Source organism: Tamandua tetradactyla, chromosome 15 (assembly GCF_023851605.1).
Source record: "Tamandua tetradactyla isolate mTamTet1 chromosome 15, mTamTet1.pri, whole genome shotgun sequence".
Lineage (NCBI taxonomy): Eukaryota > Metazoa > Chordata > Mammalia > Pilosa > Myrmecophagidae > Tamandua > Tamandua tetradactyla.
In genome coordinates this window covers 20029859-20045906 of record NC_135341.1, presented here as the reverse complement: position 1 = coordinate 20045906, position 16048 = coordinate 20029859, and the positions used below count along the sequence as shown (strand labels likewise).

The following is a 16048-nucleotide window of genomic DNA, read 5'->3' as shown; positions in this document are numbered from 1 at the left end:
GCAGCTATTCATTTTATGATGGTGCTATGTTGCAATTCTGGGATTAAAAACAGCTTCCTAAAATGTGTCAAAAATTTTAAGGTCCTCATATAATCCAAACTATGCTTTGCTTCTTTGTGAAGTAAACTATACTGTCCGAATATATTTAAGTTTGCCAAAAACATCTTTTAAAGAACATATTTTGAAAAAATTTCAAACACAGAAAAATTGCAACAGCATCACAAAAACTCTCATAACCCCTCATCCGGAAACCCCAACTGCCAACATATCACCACATTTGCACCCCTCTTCTATATATTCACCATTATCATTTAATCTTTTCCTGAATCATCTGAGAATAATTTGCAGATGTAGTATGCTATCACCTCCACAACTCTAGTTTCCCCAAATCAAGTACACTCTCCTACATAAATACTATACATCTCTCCAAGTTCTATCATTATTGATACAATAACACTGCCCAACCCTATGCATTTCTTTGTAATGATTCCCTCCTATAAGTTAGGTCCTTACTGCTGTATTTCTAGGCCCATGTGATAAGGAGTTCAGCTCCTGAGCACCAGGGCTCATTCATTCATTTTTTTATTTCAACACTGTTTACTGTGTGCCAACTTTGAGTAAGTTGCCAAGCTTGATCTATGGGCCTCTTCAGCCAGAAGGAAATCGGTTTGGGTAATTAAATAAATGTTTTGGTAAACAAATTTTCTGCTTGAAATGTGGTGGCTACTTCTGTATTTCTTCCTCTGTCTTAGCTAGGAAAAAGGAAGTAAACCACTCTAATGTTTGCTTCCCTCACTTCATCATAACCAGCTCCCAAACCAGAACCATGCCCTCTTATTCAGGTGCCATATAGTTGGGGGGAATACAGCAGTGGTTGGGAGAATGAGAGGTGAAGACTAGAAAAGAATGAAGACGGGATTCCAAGTGTTTGGCTGACCCACAGGGGAACGAATAAGTTAGCATTGTCAAATGAAGAGTATAACTCCGGTAGCTTAGTTTTATAATATATTTTTTAAAGTTTGGTAAATATAAATATTTCAATGCATTTAATGTGTTTCCTTCCAACCAGAGAGTTATTAGTGTGACATCACTTTTTAATAAATTTGAATTTCATCAATTTTTATAATTTCTTATAGTGCTACAGTATATTGCGTTCTACAAAAACTTACTGTAAAAACCTGCAAATCTCCCTGTAAAACTGGCCTTAACAAAATCTATCATCCTGTTTATCTATATATCTACCTGATAAAGGAGCACTGAAGATTTATTACCTCAAGTTATTCCATTTCTCTTTGTATATTAAAGTGTCAAAATTTCACCTGATATGTGTTTAATAAAAGTTGGTCACTTTTTATCCCAGAACATATGAAGAAATCCAAACCTTGCTCGGTTTAATTTTAAGGAAACCAATTTCCTCATATTCATTCCCTTAGAGCTCTGAGCAAAATTTTAAATGGCTCAATAATTCTAGAATGTTTAAAGTACTTAAAATCTGGGAGAAAAGAAGTTAACTTGTAGGCATCCCTTTTCCTCAGAGATTGCATTTCACCATTTCACCAAGTAAATGGTGATATAAGAGGATTATATCTTAGTAAAGTCCAGAAGCTTGAAAGTCAGAAAGCCCCAGGTTCAAAACCTGGGAAAGCCACTTTCTAAAGCACTGTGACCTGGTACTAACTCCTTAACTTATGGTGCTGACTTCATCAAGTTGAGAAGATTGAATTAGATTGTGTGGGTGAACTGCTTAACCCAATTGCTAGTACAAGGTAAATGCTCCAAAATATATGATTATTACAAAAAAAAAAATCAAATTCTTCCTTAGAATTATGGGAAGAAACACTGTGTAAAATTAAAAGAAACAGTTCTTCTGTTGGATACCTTAAGCTATTAATCCATCCGATTTGTGAGTATTTTACAAGAAGGTGGCTTAGGGAGACTTATAAAAATTATTTTCCATTTTAGTGCACAAACAACCAGAGGAGTAAGCATTGCAAATTAAGAAATGAATTCTAAACAACAGACCACCTGAATGGTTGGTTGATAGCTTAGTTCATAATGTTGCCCTAAAGAAAAACTAATATATCTGGGGAGTGGAAAAAGAACTGATGATCTTTTCACTTAATTTTCATCTAATATGCCTACATAAATTTTAATTTGTGGGGGTGCTTCAGTATGGTGTTTGAATGTGAATGAATCTGTAAGGGTTTCCTTAACTGTGTGAGCTGTGTTGCAAAGTCAAATGATGATAAGTACACCAATGGGGAGATACCACCTCAACTTTCATTCTTCTGATGTCTTTGAAACAGCCTGCCAAGCTAATCTGCTCAGCCTCCACCTGCTGGGGTCAGTGAATAGGGAAAGCTGCCTCCCTGAATGTTTCCTTCAAAGAGGGAAGGAGCTCTTAGAATTCAAGTTTTTACAAGATGGCTACTTGGTGTTTTCCATTTTTGCCTTCTCCTACAAAATACCAATCAAGTCTTGCCCTTTCCACCTACCTGAACACATAAACATGCTTTCTCCTTAACTGAACTTACAGCCACGATGAACTTGAACTCTGAGATGCACAAGAGGAGCATTTGTTTTAACAGCTGCTTTTACCTCAAGGCCCCGGAATTACAACTGTCAAGACAGCTGGTTCCGATAGCCTCTTTTTACTGTCCTCTTGTGTTTTTTCTAATACCCAGCTGTCAGAGAACACCCACCGAAGTTTTCCAAAACAATGGCACAAGACAGAAGAAGGACAAGAGTATGCTTATCATCAGAAGCAAGGTCGTCCTCCATAGGGACCCTGTACACACTGACATAGGGTTTTCCACCCCAATTTATTTTTACACATTTATTGATTCCTTGGCTTGTTCATTATTCATTGCTAAAGAAATGCTGTTGCTTCCAGTTGCCTGTCCAATATGGCAGCCACTAGACATGGGTGGCTATTTAAATTTAGATTAATAAAAAATAAATGAGGGCGGGCCGCGGTGGCTCAGCGGGCAAAGTGCTTGCCTGCCATGCCGGAGGACCTCGGTTCGATTCCCGGCCCCAGCCCATGTAAAAAACAAACAAAACAAACAAAATACAATAAAACAAGAAAATGTTTAAAGATGTTTCCCTTTCTTCCTCCCTTCCTTCCTTCTCTCTGTCTTTCCTTCCCTTCCTCCCTCTCTCTTAAAAAAAAAAAAAAAAAAAAAAATAAATAAATAAATAAATAAATAAATGAAATTAAAAATGCAGTTTCCTAGTCACACTTGCCACAAATCAAATGCTCAACAGTCACATGTGACTAGAGGCTTCCATACCAGAAAGCAAAGGTAGTGGACATTTCCATCATTGCAGAAAATTCTATTGGGCTGCGTTAGCCAAGGCATAAGATCTTTCTAATAGAAAAAAGGGGATGCAAATCTGGTTAAGAAGGAGAGATTCCTAAGTTTAGCCTCTATCAGTTATCTTCTATACTTCCTGGACACAATTTCTTGACTGCCAATTTTCTATTATATAAATAGGAAGAAAGGGAAATTGTGGCCATTAAAACCAGCCATGACAGGGATTCCACTTTAGAGAAAGAAAGGAAGACAACAGCAAAGGTGGTAGGGCAGCAGGCCATGCATTCCAGGTTTTTTCTTGGTGTCCAATAAACAACAAAGGGGAAAGGTACTCCTTGGGCCATATCTTGGTTTGGGTATTGAGGACCTCAGTGGGAAGAAGGCACAAAACAGGGTCCCCCACTTATCCTGGATCCCAGATCACTGACCCAGGTTTGGATTCTAGTGAAAAGGTGAGTAGAAGCATATTCTATGATCAGAGGATTTTAAATGTTCTGTGCCATCAGCCAGGGAGTATTTATCCCTGGAAATGATTGGGCAATCGCATGCTTAAAAAAGAAAGCAAGGACTGCTAATTTATATTCATTGAGCAAGCATTATCAGCAGCCTTGAAGATATACACCCTAATAGCCACCTTTATTTTTATTTTTATGGAGGGGCTGCCAGGAAAAAAAAAGTGTCACTTCTTTAATAGTGTTTACAACTAATGGTTGGTTTAATACCAAATTTACCCTTTTTCCACTAGAATGAGCAGATATGACTTGTCCATCACTATATCCTTAACACCAAGAACAGTGCTTGGCCCTCAGTAAGCACTTAAGAATTATTTGCTGAAAAATGAATGACTTTATTTTTCTTCAAAAGGAGTTATCTGGATTTTTTTTTGTTTGTTTACTCTCTTTTCCCCCCATAAAAGAAATCTTCCTCAATCGCTTTTACCAATCTCCAGTATTACCTCCCAGCCAATTAGGCCTGGACTCAGCCTCTTCCTCCCACTCCACATTCCAAAGATCCCATTCCTTTTGACTGCAGAAGCCAACTCCAAGGACGTAGGCCAGAGGGAGGCCCTACACCTCTCCTCACAGTCCAGTAACCCTCCGAGCCCTGCCCCCAGCCCTTGAACATTCCCAGTGAAAACAGAAGTCAGTCAAGCAACCATGAAATTTTAGCTGTCAAAAGGCAGGAACAAAATCTCTGATTGACATACCATCACTGTAAGCACTGAAAAATGAAAAATAAGTCTGTGAAATTTTGTTTCCAGTGAAACAGATGCAAGTGGGTGTTCTGATTGCTCTGAACACATTTGTTATTGAGTCTTATTTACACTGAATTCAAATACATTTAGTAATAACACGTCACAATCTTTTGATAAATCTTACTTTTTATAGTCTATAATGAGAGCCAAATAATGTGCCTCTTTATTTTAGAAGGTATTAGTATGTTTAAAATTTGCCTTGATGTTAGTAAAAATATCTTATACCTCTGGAAGTTATATATCTATGTATATTTATTTACTAAGATATTCCTTATGGTCAAAACTTTTATATCATCCTCCTAATTTGGCTAATATGGTACCTTTTAATGAGAAAGAGATACTTTGCTATTCTGTAAACTTAAACAGTCTGTCTGAATTGATCATAACTTCTTGCCTTAAATAATGGGAATTTACCAATAAATTTAATACAAATTTGGGTTTTCTGTTGTTGCAATCAAATGGACAAAATGGTTAGCTAAATAATCCTGAGGTTAGAGAGAGTTTGGGTTTTAGGCATCCCCCCCCCCCTTTTTTTTGTTTTGTATGGGCAGGCACCAGGAAACGAACCTGGGTCTATGGCATGGCAGGCAAGGACTCTGCCACTGAGCCACTGTCTTACCACCCTAGGTTTCCCTTTTCTTATATATAAACCAGGGCTTAAAAATTCAGCCCAGGGAGGGCCATGGTGGCTCAGCAGGCAAGAATGCTTGCCTGCCATACCAGAGGACCCGGGTTCGATTCCCGGTGCCTGCCCATGGGGGGAAAAAAATTCAGCCCAACCATGGGCCATTTATAGCAGGATTAATAGAAGCAACACACTGACATAGAGGTCTTTATCACTGAAGTCCATTACCACACAGTCCAATGGGTTTGCAGTAGCACCTATATGTGACGTGTATTTGCTTAGGTTGGCCTGGCACATGGGAAATGCTCAGTAAATGTTACTAGAACTTAAAGATACCCTGATTTTGGTTATTTCACCCTCCATTACCATAATAAACCACAGAGCCTATAAAAACGCAGGCTCAGAAGGGAATGAGGTACCTATAGGCGTTTGGGGTCATTTTTATGATTTATGTTTTGAAAAGGATAGACTGTCTCGAGACTTTCAAGTTTATCGTTACAGTATTTTCTTATTTTTCTTCAATAAGAAATACTTTTTGAAATACATTGCAGGTGAAACTTTTTGAAATACATTACAGGTGAACAAATAACAAAACTGATAAGTGTCGCAAGCATTCTGCAGTTATCTGAACACAAAGAACAAGGTCTAATCAAATTTATGCACATTAGCTTTTGCCTGTACCTAACTTCTCTTATGTATTCAGAACCATTTCTTCTAATCGCTCTTTTTTTTGTCTTCTGGCTATTTTTTATGATTATCTGCAAATTCGATAAATGGAGCACTCATATTTCATAGGCAAGACTCAGTGAATCGGGACAACAGGATTAGTAAAGAAAAAAACAACAAAAACTCAACCTTATATATTTTTGTTTATATCACTAAGTTTCACTTCCAATTCAGATATATTTCTTTGAATATCCCTTGAAAATATACATTTTTAAACTATCCAATTACACAAAGCTTGCCAATTGGCTACTCAGATTAAGGCGGTGGGGATGGGGGTGGATGGAAGAGAGTGGTACATGGTGAAGGAAATACACAGAACTAAAATGTATCTTTTCAAAACCAAAGAGACATATACATGCATTTCTAATTCATGCTGCCTATTTGCCTTTACAGTCTGTTCATCAAATACTGATTTTTTTAAACATTGTATGTAAAATTAAATAACATGGAAAAATAAATATGCTTTATTACATTAACACACAGAAATCTGTACTGCTCAAAATATTCAGATAACACTCGGCTTGGCTGCTCAAACTGTTCAGAAAATACAGTAGCAATATTTACAATCTTTATTTTTTCTAGAGATAGATGCAGCAGTGAGGTAATAAAATACTGATATCAAGTATTTTCTCTTACTACCAACAAAAGCCGCAAACTTGAATCTGAAAATGAGGTAGTGACAAATTCATAAATTGGCCAGGCAGAAACAAAAGCACAGTTTCTTGGTGAGCTCATAAATTCTCATTACTTGGGTCGACAAGCATTATTCCAAAGCACCTAAAGCAAGGCTCAGAGAACACTTTTAGGTTTGTCATGAAAAACCCAGACAAGCCATTTCTTCCAAGGAGAATCACAGTTCCCAAGCTGGCTGGCAAGTAGTTACACAGGGGCAGAATGCAAAAGAATTCACATAGCCCATTCAACAGAGAATCATGTGGGATTTATGGCATATCTAGCAACTGATTTTTACTTTAATTATCTAGGTGAATTAGCTCACTCTAGAAAGCTTTCGATTGTGAACCTACTTTTTTGCTGTGATCTGAAGTCAGAGGCCTCTTTCCGGTTATCTTGTCATGGGACATGTGCACCTATTACCCAGTCTTTCCTGGGACTCGCTACAGGAGCTGTTTGATAGTCAGATCAATTCAAGAACCATATTTCAAAAATAAAACATTACAAAAAAAATAAATAAATAAATCGGCCAAAACAAACGAAGGAAAATGGAACTACAATAAATTGAATAGGTCCCCAGATTTTGGTAACCAATAAAAATATTGTATTATTTAAAAAATAAAAAATAAAACATTACAAAAAGAGTCCAAGGATATTTTAAAAAGGGGACAGAGAGTTTTTCAAAATGGTGATTCTAATTCTGCAATGACTTGAGCCAGAAATAAAGGTCCAAAACAGGTACTTAGGTCCTAAGTTCCCAAAAGCTTTATTTTAGAGACTTGGAAGTCATATAAACAGGAATTTCCTCAATACTGCTCTTCGGTAATAAATGCTGAACTAGGCTATCTTCAGTCTGACCTTGGAGAAGGCCTACTCACAGCAGCAGTTGCTTCTCTGCATTATCTATAGTGTGGGAGAACTTGCGGAGGAAAAACAGCCAGGCTGAAGGGCTCATTGCCACCCTCTGTCTCTTAAGAAATCAAGTTTGCTTTCTATTGAAAGCAACATGGTAGCAACGCAAGTATAAATACCTGCAAGTTCACTGTCTGTGACAACCATGAAGCACCAGAGAAGTGGTTGTTATGGCTATTAGCGCAATTCACTGAGGTATGCTTACATTTACAATTACTAAGAGACTGTACCAAGACGATCCACGGAAATCAACATAAAATTAAAATACTAAAACAAGAATGTGAAAGGCTGACCTTTCACACATAGTTCAAAGAAATAATATATTACTAATGTATCTATTTAAATAAAATGCTTTTAAATTAAAAAAAAAAGAGAGAGAAAATCACCATAAAAACCTTGCAGAGATGGCCCTGCTCTTCAACTGCAGAGGCATTTAAATATAAATTTCAAATAATGATCACATTACAAAGGAAGCATATAAGCAACAAAAATATTTAAAATCCATGTATTTGTTTCTGTGTATATCAGAGCATTAGAACTTTTTCCTCTCTCTCTCCCTCCCTCCCTCTCTCTCTCTCATGTTTCAGAAACTGTGTCCAGGCCCTGTAAGAATAACTAAATTAAATAAACTTTAAGTCTTCAGTTAAAATAGGAAGCAGTTCATATTTTAAAATTTAAGCATTTAATGGAAACTGCTCTTATTTACTAAAATATCTGGCAGGGTGGGTAGAGGGTAGAGAGTCTGTGTGAAAAAAAAAGAGCTGTATTTATAAAGTGTTCAAGGAAGAGAATGCTGTGAGTATATATTATAAAGAATATGTATATATATATATATATATATATAAAATAAAGGATATTTATATCCTCCTAGCACTATATTTTATAATTCTCTAAGGCAATGTTTTCCCAAAGAATTCTTCCTAAAGTAAAATGGGGTGATGGGGGCGGGCCATGGTGGCTCAGTGGCAGAGTTCTTGCTTGCCATGCCAGAGACCCGGGTTCGATTTCTGGTGCCTGCCCATGCGGGGGGGAAAAAAAAAAGGGATGATGGCTACAGTTATAGAGCCTGGAGAGGGAAACATAATTTCTTTTTTCACCACACCACAGGAGATCACAGGAAGAAGCTTTTTTTTTCCCCCTGGGGCTTAAGAGAGGTCTTCTCATCAAAACTGAAGAAATACTATCATTTGGAGTGCTAGTGGACTTTTGAAAACTCGTAACTCTGAGGCTGATACTGCTATTGGGTAAATGAACTGGGTGAAAATATAATGGGTGCAAGAAGGAAAATTTCATGAAAAATACCATGTAATAGGTGCGTTAAGGAAGTGGGGAACACCTGCAGCTGTTCCTAGCATTCCAAGGTTATTTCCAATCTTCTCTGAAATGTTGACGGGAGATGGGGCAGGGTGTGTGTGTGGCATGCCAGCACTGCAGACAAAATACTCACAGTGAACCATACTTCTGACTGTCACTTCTTAAGGCCTTGAATCAAATCCTTACAGCTCCGTAACAGAGCCTGGTGACATAGTACTCTCGTACTTTTATGTAAGACCAAATAGGGTAGTTTTATAGACAATGCTATACCAGCAGGGACAGGCTCAGACCCTGAAACCCTTCACTCTTAGAAGGGACAAGTTATTAGCTGTGTCCTTCCAGTTAAGCTGCTCTTCAGCTGGTCTCAGGAATGGTAAAGGCCTTTCCCCAGAACCAACAGGCTCCTGGGTATGGTAATATGTACAATTTACTGAACTTAGGTTCAGTGCCGTTAGCATATTTATATGACCATCCACTCTATTTACATATAACAGCTCTAGTGGCCCCATAGCTCAGGATACAATTTAGCTGAAGCATTTTTTCTGACAGAGTCCATCCTTCTGTTTGACCAGAATTGTCCTACGAGTTAGTATAGTATGTGCAGGGGCAAGCCCACCTGGCAATGCCAGCTCTTAGCTAAGAAGACAGCAAAGGAAGCCCAGGACAAGGCAATAAATGGTTCCTAGAGGGTTTCCTGTCTTAGTGGCAGAGAGAGAACATTTCAGACCCCTTGAAAGGCCTCAGATCATGGATTCCAATAACGGTCTTTTGAATTGTCTGAATGATTTCTGTCCATTTTGTGGGTACAACCCTTTGTGGTGATTGTCTTGAAGAGTTGTACTGAACAGAAGCAAATTATGAAATCACTGACAGAAAAACTGCTTTGGCCTCAATAAGCAGGTATCTTCCCAAAGTAGTACCATAACTTAGAAAAGGAAAGACTGCCTGCTATTGAACTGTCTGGTTAAATCACTCTGGAGCTTAATAACTACATGAAGTTGTCATTTAGTTTCTAAAAATAAAAAATGAAAAAACCACATATATAAATACACACACAGTGCATGCATGGTAAGGGTTTTACATGGACTCTAGTTCCAGGAAAAGAAGCTATTTCTTGACTTCCTTTCCAGGCTCTGGATGAGGTATGCTTTTTTTCTGTAAAGTCACTTTGGGCAAAATCATTTAAAAAAATCATAAAAATCATAAAAAATCAGCTCTGCTGCTCATTACGGATGATTTATAGCACAGTTTCCAGGCTGCTCTTGTGAGCTTGTGAACATGACAATTCTCTGCCACAGAGGAGTGTCCCAGAATACCTGGGAATGGGTATGTTAGTGAGATAGTTTGGTTAACAAACATTAAGAGTTAGGGCCGTACCGAACTCCAAGGGCCAGTGCTCCACGCGGCATCTTGAGGACAAGCGTGCGTGTGACACTGCTCACGATCGGGAGGTTTATCAAGGATTTCACAGCTCAAATCCGGAAATCGTTCACCACTGGGACGTTGACAGACCACCAGTCTTGTCCGAATCCCTCCACCACACAGCTTAGTACACTGGAAGAAGGAAAAGGAAGGCTGCAGTCATTCACCGCTAATAACATATTTTCTTTTCCTGTAAGAGAAATTTCTTAATCGAATTGTATTAAGGGGGGGAAAAAAGAATGTATTATGGCACTGGGGAAGGTACGTCTCTGATAGAAACAAGCTCTCCTAGCTTAATGGTGGGTATCTATTTCACCTACACTAGGTATGTTTTCATTATCACACTAAACGGGAGGTATAATTATTATTTTTTAATTTTTTATTGTTACAACAACGTACAAGCACATATATTCTTTTTTTTTTTTCTTTTGCATGTGCAGGCACCGGGAATCGAACCCAGGTCTTCGGCATGGCAGGCGAGAACTCTGCCTGCTGAGCCACCGTGGCCCGCCCCACATACAATCTTAACATAAAACATCCCATACATGGGGTAATTATCGCCCCCATTTTATACATGGGTAGCTATGGTTAAGAGAGATTATTTAACTCGATCAGGGCCAATCCAATAGCAAGTGCCTGGGAAAAGATTACAGTCTTTCCTTTGAGTTATATAAAACCAAAGTGCTACCACCCAGTACCTAGTAAAGGAGATAATGACTTGGCTGGCTTTATTTTCTGGCAACATATAGGAAGTTGTCACCAACCTCTGGCCAATCTCTGGCTCTAATCTCCAGAGGCTTTCCTGACGTTACCGTCTCTTACGCTATCCCCACGTCTCAGGACAACTATGACTCGTTTTTCGGGTGAATAAACAACCAGTGTGGTGGGAACGCTGAACAAACTTCTGACTCCTGGCTAGACCCAAACTTCCCAAGCAGGAACAAGTTGTATTTCTTGGACGGTGCAGCGGTGCTCATATCCAGGAATACTGACCTTCAATTTCCCTGCCGTGTCAAGGGCCAGATCTCCCAGAGAATTTGGAATGTTCTGGTCCATGCTGACAGCAAAGCAAGCATCCCAGCAAACGCATGAACTCTCCCGGCTCGGATCCAATTAGGGAAGCTTAATCACGGCCCCACAGGACAGAACTTAGTGAGGAGTTTTGGGAAACTCACAGTAAACGAGTCTTGAAGCCTGACTCGCCTCCCTTCCCTTTAGCCAAGCCCTTCAAAATGACATAACCATCAGGGGAAGTCAACACAACTCTCCCTTATGATGCCTGTGATGGCTGTGACGTGATGAATCCGTGAAATGGGAGCCAGGATTTCAGTGGGCTGCTATGTGGACTAACATGCCCATCAATCGCACTGGGGTTTTTCCCCCTTTTAGCACTTGGTTTAGAAAATAAAACATGTTAACCCTCATGTTTTAGTTCACAAATCTTATAGTTGAGACAGAATAACTCAGTAAGTTTAAATATGGGCTCTCCTTATGGATTCAAGAGCAGTGAGATATATTTTTAGTTAAACATAAAACAATAAGTGTGTAAGTCCTATACAAAACAGAGGATCAAAACCATGCTTAATAATAAGAGTCACCATAATAATCATTAATCATTATTATCATTAGTAATTATATTATTAATTAGTAATTATATAGTATTATAGTAAGGTCATTATTATAACAGTTAATATTGATTGAGGCTATTTGGCATGTGCTAGTTCATATAATAGTTATGAATACTACGAAGTTGCTGCTATTATTAACCTCATTTGCAGTTGAGGATATGGACATTTGGCAAAGTTACATTATCTGCCAAGGTCGCAAAGCTTATATGAGTCAGAGCTGGTAATGGGATTGAGTTTTGTTTTCTTCAAATCCCTTCAACGGTCAAAGCAGCCACCCCTTAAAATGGTAAGAACTGAAGAATTTCATTTATCCATGAACATACAGATAATTATTCACTTGCACAATTAAAATGCATCACCTCTGATAGGAATAGTAACACCTAATCATTCATTCTGGCTTCATCAAGGATTTGGAATATTGGAAGACATTATTCTATATGAACAAGGGTTTATCACAAGCACCCAAAAAGTACACCAGCATTTATCTGCATTCTTTCCTCCCTCACACATTAAAGCTGGTTCCATTGGTAATTGTGCACTTTTAAAACAATCCAGCAATAAGATAGGTCCTCTAATTAATTATTCCCAAATGAAGAAGCTTTTACCAATGCTAGTTCTTCTTCCTTAAAATATGAACTGCAGTACAGTTTGGTTAGCAAAATTATTCTGTTTTTTTCCAGGGAAATATAAACGGACAGTTCCTTCTCACCTCTCCCCAGCTGCCATAAACCCACTGAGGACAAGGGCCGGATTCGCAGGCTCTTCGCTCGTCAGGTTTTATTCTTTCCACGCAGTCATTCGCGGTGTATCCGTTTTCATCCTGACACACGACAACACGCCGCTGGGACCCACCAGCACAGGTACTGGAACACTAAACACATCGATCAATAAGTCAATCCCCACATAAGCTCCATCTGAGAGGTGCAAAAAAGCAGCAGGTCAGGAGGTCAGAGACCAGTGTGGTGGAAACCATTCTAAAGTCATCCAAAATGGATAAAACGCAATCTTGAGAAAAAGGGAGCTTCCTTTTCCCTCAGATAGTTTAATGTGCACATCCTCCAAACACCTGGAGCACAGAAATGTGGCGTCTCCTCTGGCATGCTTCAGGTGCTCAAGAAATGCCTAAGAAGGGATAAGGCCTTGGGACTCCTAAAGCAGTCGTATTTGTTGTCCTCCTTGATCCTCTCTGCACTCAAGCGGTACAGAGGTGTTAAACGACATCACTTGGGTCGGTTACTTAGAAATTCTTTTCAAAACTTATTTAGAACAAATATTTGACTTCCCTTTCACCACAGGGGTCAAATTGTATGCTTAATGGCCTGACAGTTGTTGAGATTAAGCCTACACATGAATTCATTTGATTATTTGAATTGAATGGCATTTAGACATCATTTCCTAGCAGGTAATGCTCCCTTCTCTCCTTTTTCAACAGCTTCTACTTCCACGGCTAATGGCAGCCAGATTTATTTATTTTTTCCTCTTATTTCCCCGATGGAACTTAACTGAATTCCATACCAACAAACCTCTCTTCAGGTGGACTTCCTGGCGAACACCCCCCCTCATGGATGTCACAGCTGTTTGTTTGCATTTCAGCTAATTTCTCACACAAGCTTCTCATAGCTCTCTTACTTATCTACATCTTGAGTGCTTTTTTTCTTTATTTAATTTCCTTATCTTTTCAAGCCAATGTGTTTGCTCATATTTCTCTTTCAGACCCTTAAATTGTAAATCAGTTTGTCTATAAAATAACATATAGTCCTCAAAGCAATGTAATCCCTACAAATTATCGAGCTCCAAACTGCTTTTGCAACACTGTTCTCAGCTCCAGGTTCTGATGGCTCATCTATCTTTGTCTAACCCCAGCTCAAACCAGTGTTCTTTCAAAATATCTTTAAACGCTGCTTCTTGCTGATCAGCTTTGGCCATATCAAGATGTGAATATTTGGTTGCTCACTGCATTGAACTTCAGTTCAACTTCTCTGCCTTGTGCTGGTCAAGCTATAAATGATTTTAAAATGTTGCCTAGTTGGCATCTACCCTGTCAATTTATATTGGGTTGGGTTTTTAAAATGTAGAGCAGGATAATAAGATATATCCATTCTGTCTGAGAAAACAGTTAGATACTTTTTGATTTACAACAATTCTACCTTTATTCTCTGAAGGGTTCTGGCATATTTACTCTGAACTTGAAAATATTTTTATTCTTTAAATAGCTTAGTGCATAATAATAAACAAAGCACTATATAATCGTAATAAGCTCTTTGTGTGGGGCCCAGAATTTAAAATGTTATGAAGGGCTTTAAATATTGTAAATAGATTTGTAATATACATTTTGACCCTTGAGTTTTTCGTTTGATCATCTTGTACCATTTCTTTATTATTTCACTGGTGAATTTTATTGTCCCAATAAAATAGTAAGTTTCTTGAGGGAAGAGTTGATCTTGTGACTTTTGACTCTGTTATCTCCCAGAGTACTGATGGCAGGATTTACTGCCCAGCCCAATCACAGTTCCTGGAAGGAATAGCTCTGTAAACCTTACGCTATCCTCCCTCTAATACGGTTGTAGGGGACAAGGATGGACAGCTGATCCAAGGCCAACCAATCCACTGGCTGCTTAGGCATCAATCCAATGTTTTCTACTGAGAATCTGACCCAAGAGATGGACACTGTGCTCAGCTTGGGCCAAACAATTGCGCTGCACAGTCTTGAACAGGTCTGCCCCCAGGACCAATCAACTGGCTAGCGTCTATGCACCCCCACAGAAAGGTGAAGTGCTGTACATAAATCCTCTTTTCTCCAAGTCCATTTCTGCCATCACTTGATTTACTGGGATTTTCAGTTTCAATCCATGTTGCAGAATTTCACTTTGGACTTCTTTTATGGAAAAATTTCCAGTCCTTTTTAGGCGACAGGAATTTTCCCAGGCAAATATTTCTTTGAACAAACCCTGAACCTGTGAGCAAAATGTAAATGAGATGTGTCATCCACAATGAACAAAACAAGAAAGAATGGCCTGAAAGGAAGCAGGGGAGGTGGACATCCATTTTTCTTACCTGCCCAGCATACTTCCCCTTAAATCTGGCAACAGCAGCCCTACATCCCTTTGAAGAACTATTCCTCCCTCCCAGTGGATGCATCCTGGTGGGACAATCAAATGCTCTGCCTTACTCTGGCAAAGGGTGGGCAAGTGGCCCAGCTGAGCTAATCAGACTTTCCTGGGAATTGGACTCCTGAAGGGAACTGGAAAGATTCATTCAGACAAAAACTCCTAAAAGGAATCGTCCTTTAATTATCATTTCATCTAGATTAGGGTTCCAAATCTAATGCTGTCTGTTTTGATAAATAAAATTGTACTGGAACATAGCCATGCCCTTTCAATTGTGTTGCCTGTAGCTGCTTTTGTGCTACAACCACAAAGCTGAGTAATTGAGACAGAGACCACATGGCTCACAAAGCTGAAAATATTTACTATCTGGCTCTTTGTAGAAGAAAATTGCTGACCTCTGCTCTAGACCCCTGAAGGTGCCCTGGTCCTTGCCCTTTCTGGGGTTAAGTGAATAGTTCTGTTGTCTGTTTTGCTTTTACTTGAAGGAGTCGGTTTCTTTTCCTTTGTTTGCGTCCAGAGACCCCTACTTGGTACACATGAAAAACCTTGCACAGGGTTCAAGTTTTGCAGAGATGCCCTGCAAAATGAGGTTCTAACTCCAGAGTTCACTGAAAACTCTGGATTCCATTCTCTAGCAGTTGTAATACTTTTCTGACTTTTCTGCTGTGGAGGGGCAGGAAGGCCAAGTATAGGTTTGTAGTTTGTGTGCTACACAGTGCAAAGCTACTGTACATCCAGCACAGGCTTCCTCGGCATGGGCCAGGCACATCAAGCTGGGGCTGAAAAATCACACTGTCGGCCTTTAGCCTCACTTAATTTAGAAAAAAAAGGAACCCCAAAACGAAACACAGGCACATTGAAGAAAAGAACGGGATTGCCCACTGTTGCAAAAAGGCTACCTAATCCTTCCTAACTGGGAACATGGCCTGAGGGCAGAATCATTCATTCTTAAAGGAATCCATCATCTTCGAATGTCTTCCTAAGTAAAAACAGCTCCCAAATGTTAAAAAAAAAAAAAAAAAAAAATCCAGTGCCATGAGCAGAATGCATGTTGAGTTCTGAATTTTTTC

The 16048-nt window shown here is 39.0% G+C and overlaps 1 protein-coding gene across 4 annotated transcripts in view; it reads right to left on the bottom strand.

Annotated features, from left to right (window-relative positions):
• The window catches only part of ADAMTS9 (ADAM metallopeptidase with thrombospondin type 1 motif 9), a 159875-nt gene that overhangs the window by 60313 nt on the left and 83514 nt on the right, over positions 1–16048 (bottom strand). For all 4 annotated transcript variants that reach the window (XM_077128775.1, XM_077128777.1, XM_077128776.1 and 1 more), the window contains 2 exons: positions 12581–12742; positions 10199–10375 (listed from right to left, as the gene is read on the bottom strand). In XM_077128775.1, the coding sequence (XP_076984890.1) occupies positions 10199–10375; positions 12581–12742 (339 nt within the window). The remainder of the gene's footprint in view (positions 1–10198; positions 10376–12580; positions 12743–16048) is intronic.